Source organism: Dermochelys coriacea, chromosome 13 (assembly GCF_009764565.3).
Source record: "Dermochelys coriacea isolate rDerCor1 chromosome 13, rDerCor1.pri.v4, whole genome shotgun sequence".
NCBI lineage: Eukaryota > Metazoa > Chordata > Testudines > Dermochelyidae > Dermochelys > Dermochelys coriacea.
Window position 1 is genome coordinate 20,835,676 of NC_050080.1, and position 6,000 is coordinate 20,841,675.

General features: G+C 51.5%; 1 protein-coding gene across 1 annotated transcript in view; it reads left to right on the forward strand.

The window, feature by feature from the left end:
- The window catches only part of RBPJL (recombination signal binding protein for immunoglobulin kappa J region like), a 28,473-nt gene extending 24,094 nt beyond the window's left edge, over positions 1 to 4,379 (forward strand). Inside the window, exons 8-12 of the mRNA XM_038370063.2 lie at positions 15 to 124; positions 1,391 to 1,531; positions 2,228 to 2,383; positions 2,838 to 2,941; positions 3,695 to 4,379. Coding sequence (XP_038225991.1) covers positions 15 to 124; positions 1,391 to 1,531; positions 2,228 to 2,383; positions 2,838 to 2,941; positions 3,695 to 3,968 — 785 coding nt within the window. The 3' untranslated portion in view covers positions 3,969 to 4,379. The remainder of the gene's footprint in view (positions 1 to 14; positions 125 to 1,390; positions 1,532 to 2,227; positions 2,384 to 2,837; positions 2,942 to 3,694) is intronic.
- The last annotated feature ends 1,621 nt before the right edge of the window (positions 4,380 to 6,000 follow it).

The window sequence follows — 6,000 nt, forward strand, 5'->3', positions numbered from 1 at the left end:
CTTTCCATGGGAAGCTGATGAGCACTGCAACCGGAGTGAGTTCCCACTGCGGGAAGGGTACATTCGCTACGGCTCCGTAGTCCAGCTCATCTGCACAGCCACTGGCATTACCCTGCCTCCCCTGGTAAGGCTCCCAGGAAACTCAGACACTGGATAGGATGGGGAATGCTTCTGGCTTCAGCTCCATGTAGGGTTGCCAGGCGTCCGGTTTTCGACAAGAATGCCTGGTCGAACAGGGACCCTGGCAGCTCCAGTCAGCACAGCTGACCTGGCCACTAAAAGTCCAGTTGGCCACAGTGCCAGCAGGGTGGGAAGGCTCCGTGGCTGGCTCTGTGCAGCTCCCGGGAAGCAGCCAGCATGTCCCTCCAGCTCCTAGGCTGGCTCCACAGCTCCCATTGGAGCTAATGGGAGCTGCGGGGGTGGTACCTGCAGGTGGGGGCAGCACACAGAGCCCCCTGGCCACCCACCCGCCGCTGCCGCCTAGGAACTGGAGGGGCATGTCGCCACTTCTCGGGAGCCACCTGAGGGTCAGCGCTGCCTGGAGCCTGTACCCCAAACCCCCTCCTGTGCCGCAAGCCCCTGCTGCAGCTTGGAACCCCCTCCCACACCCAAACTTCCTCCCGTAGTCTGTACCCCACAGCCCCTCCTGAACCCCTACCCCAGTCCTGAGCCCCCTCTTGTACTCCGAACCCCTTGGCCCCAGCCTGGAGCCGGCTCCAGCACCCCAAACCCCTCATCCCTGCCCCCATCCCAGAGCCCGCACCCCCAGCTGGAGTCCTCACCCCCTTCCACTCCCAACCTTGTGCCCCAACCTGGTGAAAATGAGTGAGTGAGTGAGGGTGGGGGAGAGAAAGTGACAGAGGGAGGGGGGATGAAGTGAACAGGGGGCAGAGACTTGGAGAAAGGGTGGGGCAAGGATGTTTGGTTTCCTGCAATTTGGCAACCCTCACTCCATGCCTCAACTTTGCTCAGCCAGCAGCTGGCAGCAGTGGCATAACACGGAGCAGGTTGCAGCCATCCTGATCTTTATTAACGAAGTGTGGCCTGTGGAGACAACAGATCTAGGCATGTAATATGGCCTGGTGCCTCAGGTCAGGAGGATGGAGCACTGCCTGCTAGGAACTGATCCAGCTCTGCAAGCCGTGCAGGTGTAGCAAATGGGAGGGCAGTGGCAGGAGACAGGCTAAAATGATGGGGGCTGATTTTGTTCCATGTCAGACAATAGGGGAGGGAGCAGGGAATTCCCACAACCAGCCCCAGAGGAGGTTTTGGGCTGAGAATATCTTTGAAGGATAAAAATGCTGAACTTTCTGGAGGTGATGGTTCGCACCAGCCACTGAGCTGCTCCCCTCCATGGCCGATCAGCCCGCCTGTGTATCCCTCCCTGCAGATCATTCGGAAAGTCACCAAGCAGTACGCCATGCTGGATGTGGATGAGCCTATCTCCCAGCTCCACAAGTGTGCTTTCCAGTTCCAGGGCAGCAACCGGATGTACCTGTGTCTCTCGACCGAGAAAGTGATCCAGTTCCAGGTAATGCAGCATGAACTGGGAAACTGTCCAGCTGCTAGTGAGAGCAAACTCCCTCCAGCTCCTCCCTCCTATTACTTGCTGTTGAGTCCATCACTTGGGGGGGTCCTTACCTTAAAACCCACCCTCACGCAATCCCCAAATGAAATTCAGTCCTTTATGCGATGTGGGAACAGGGAGAGAACCTATGCGTGGAAACCCCTCCAACCTAACCTGCTCATGCTGGGCCTTGCTCTAATCTTACGTGTCACCCTACAGCAACACAGACCTCTCTTCCTCCCTGCTTGGCCCTGCCTCTTTGGCCACCTCCCACAGCGTCACATAGCCAAGCTTCATGTGATTTTTGTTAAGCCAGAAGCATTTCAGGGTGAAGTCACTGATCTTGACCTCTTCTTTGGGTCAGCACAGAGTTCATCTCCCTATCCCTGAACACGGAACTGTGGCAGCTGGCTAATAATAACAATAGCAATTTGGTGGTCCAGCACCTTCCATTCAGGGCTCTCGGATCCCTTTACAAAGATTGAGAGATATTATTAATCCCCTTTGATGCTGAGACAGCAGCACAGAGAGGTGGAGTGACTTGCCAAAAGTCAAGCAGACCATGGCAGAGTCAGGAATAGAACCCAGGAGTTCTGGGTCTCAGTCCCTGGCTCTCACCACTGTGGTGCATGGCCTCCATGACACTAAAATTCCACGCAGGCATCTCCGTGCCCAAAGGAAGCGAACCGTGAGCTGCTGAACGATGGCTCCTGCTGGACGATAATTGGAACGGAGACTGTGGAGTACACGTTCAGTGACCGCCTGGCCTGCATTCAGGATCCCGTGAGCCCAGTCCCACTTATAACCATGCTGGAGGTATGGAGGGCTTTCCATCTTGTCATCCTGTGCGCGGCTTTTGTTAACCTAGTTTAGCGAAGCACAAGAGGCTGCAAATCCTGTCTCCTAGCTCTGCATGTGCCTCTGAATCACCTCCCTCCCCACCCCCAGGCTTCTTGCCACACGCTGCCCTTTGTGCAAATGAAGGGGCGACTTTTCACAGATGATTTGAGGAATTGATAAGTTTTGATCTTTTCCCTTCTGCTCAATAACTGGTCCTATTGTCTCCTCAACTCCCTCTCCTTGTGCCCACTCACAGCTCAGGGCCCAGTTCTCCTCCCCTGGGGTAGGACAGTGTGCACTGCTCGCTCTTCTGCAGGGAGGACAGCAAGCCCTCCAGCTTGGAACGTTGCCGCCTGCAGGAACGTATTGGGGCAGCAGTACATCATGGTGCAAGGTGTATGACCCCTCTCATGTGCTCTGGTTGTGACAGCTGACTGGTGGAGGGGACGTGGCGATGCTGGAGGTGCAGGGCGAGTATTTCCATGCAAATCTGAAGGTCTGGTTTGGAGATGTGGAAGCTGAGACTATGTACAGGTAAAGCAGTGAACCAGTCTGGTGAGCTGGTGTTTAGACACAGGCAGCGGTGGTGGTGGTGGAAGGTGACATAAATGGCACCATCCCTAAAAGCTACATCTGGCAGGCTTTTTTTGTTATTATTATGGTCCCAAGGAGCTTTGCTTTAGGTGGGAGTTTTGTGCTGGGTTTCCCACAAGGCAAAGCAAGATGAGTCTGGAAATAACACACACACACACACACACACACACAAGCATCGTAATTAGAGATGGAAAAGGCTTCCTAGGGCATCTGATCCATGCCTGTGCCAGCTCAGGATTGCGCTTGATGGACATTGACTAGTACGCCAGCATTTACAGCAAGGGATCTCAGGCTGGGAGAATGGGCCCTTTGCGAGGCCACTTCAGGAGGTATATGGCTGCTCCATCTGCAGCATGGGCATGAGGCAAAAATAAAAGAGGGTGAGAGTCTGGGCCCAAAGAACCAAACCCTGGAACAGGAACCCCACCAAAACACAGAGGAAAGGGAGAAAGTGACAAAAGAGAGAAGGAAGGAGACTGGACAAATCAGGAGCTGCCATTAATCCTAAAACTAAATGCCTGCCACCAGGTGGCAAAATAGAATTTGCTCTATTCAAAGGCACTATGGGAGAAAGGCTGCGTTAGAGTTGTGAGTAGGACAGGTCAGAGGCTCCTCTCTGGAAAGGCTACAGTAATATATGTGGTTTCTTTTTTTTTCTTTTTCTTTTTCTTTTTTTTTGTGCTCTGTTCCCAGGACCTCCAAGTCCTTAGTGTGTGTGGTCCCTGATGTCTCGGCATTTGGCAGCGACTGGCGATGGCTTAGATACCCCATCACCGTCCCACTCTCGCTCATAAGGAATGATGGGCTGATCTACTCCAGCTCGTTCACATTTACTTACACCCCAGAGCAGAGCTTCCTCCCTGCCCTACAGGTCCTTCCAGAGCTGACACAGGACTCTGATACCTTACTCAACAGCATCCATCAGGAATTCACTCGGACCAATTTTCACCTCTTCATGCAGAGCTAGCAAGCCTGGAATGGTGGAGGATCTTCATAGAAACAGGGCTTGGATCAAGGTCTGCCAGCATCCCTGAAACTGACATTAACACTGAGAGATTGGTACAAACATCCCTGTGGTCTGTAAGACCTGGGGTTAGCCCCCTCCCAAGTGCTCTATCTGTGCATAAAATACCCAGTCTATTCTTTTTTGATTTGTTGAGAATTGTTTCAGAAGGAAGCATCACCCCTTTGTTAAATTTACTAACAAATGAACAACAATAAATCCATGCCTCTAGGAGCATTTAACTGGTTCAAATGATCTTTTTACTAGATGTTTTGCAGATGTCATGGTTTGGCTCTTTAGCTGGTGTCAAGTGGTGCCATTGATTTCATGGAGTCATAGACCTTAAGGCTAGCAAGGTCCATTGTGATCACCTAGTCTGACCTCAAAGAGCTTTTCACCCAGTAATTCCTGCACTGGGGCCACTGATTTCTGTGGAGCGATATTGATTTATGGCAGCTGAGAATCTAAGCCCTAATGTGCTTTTATTTGCAGCCCCTAATGGGGTTATTTCTTTAAAAGAAAATTTTGGCTTTAAACAAAGAGAAACTTCTGTCAAAAGTAGCACAGTCTGAGCTTTCTGGGCCATTACTAGCCCTGTCATTTCACGCACACTTCAATCTATGGCTCAGTAGCAAGTTGCTGAGTTAAAGTTGCCTTAAGAAGAATCCATGTTTCATGGAACTGGAGCTCTGAGTGCTACACACAAGTGGGCTTTAAAGTTCTATTTAGAGTCTTCAGATCACTACGGCATCAAAAGGCGGATGGTATATTTTGAAACATGCTGTTTTGGCAGTTCAGGCTGATTTAGAAGTGCCTTAATTGCCAAAGCCACACTGGCTTTTAACCTACACTGAACTCTTGAAGCTATACCAGGAGGCCCGGAAGAAAGAGGCTACTGCCTAGCGAACTTCAGAATCCTGGGCGGGCTTTGCAACAGACGGCTCTTTCTTTCGATCGTCTAATTGCATCACTGCTCCTGGAGGATCCGTCTGTTTATGCCTGTGTCTTGCAGGCATGTGTAGTCTTGTGGCTGGCATGTTTAGGATTATGCTACTCAGGTTACTTTATTTCCAGTGGTTTGGGAAATGGATTTTCATGTTTCTCAAGGTCCAAGTTCCATGCCTGTCTAAGGGGCAGCTCATTGTTTTCAAGACACTGGACCAAATCCTGCTCTTGTCCAGACCTGCACAACCCCTGCTAACTCCATGGGAGCCCCAGCCCTGCTCCAGGCTTTGGTTCGGTCCTCTGTAGCTCATCCTTGCCTCATGCAGCAAGAGTGGCGCAAACAGAGCTTATCCAGGCACCATGCAGCAAACACACGGGAGTCTTTGCCCTTTTGATATACACTATAGTTATATTCACTGAAAGACTTGCTTGGCCTGGCACGGTTTTTGCCCCACCTCTGGGCAGGTCTGTGATCATGGCATCCATGCAGTGTGCCATGGGATGAGAGAACCCCAAATCCAGCTGCTCTGCACCCCTCTGCTGGAACTGGCTCAAACTAACCTGCTGGGGCAGAGGGATGAGGCAAGCTCTTTGTCCCATCCCCATCACTATCCCCAGTACATCTCATTCTCCCACCTCCTCCTGTACCTAGAAATGGCTCTGATGAGACGACAAGCATGGGAGAGGTTGGATCAGCAGCAGCAAGAATCATTTAGGGCCAGTTTTTTAAATGCATTTAGGTGTCTAAAGAGGCAGGTAGGCACCTAATGGGAGTCCTATTGAAATCAATGGGAGTTCGGTGCTTCAGTGCTCTTGAAAATCCTACTAGGTGCCCACCTGCATCTTTAGGTGACTAAATTCCTTCAAAAATCTGTCCCTTAGGGGCTTCAGGACTAGTGTTGCCTAGAGGTCAAAGCAAGGGCTGAGAGGCGGGATAGCTGGGTTCTATTCACAGCTCACTGCATGACCATGGGCAAGTTGCAACCTCTCTGGGCCTCAGTTTCCCCACTGGTAAAACGGCGTTAGTCATGGAATTGTAGAAATGTAGGGC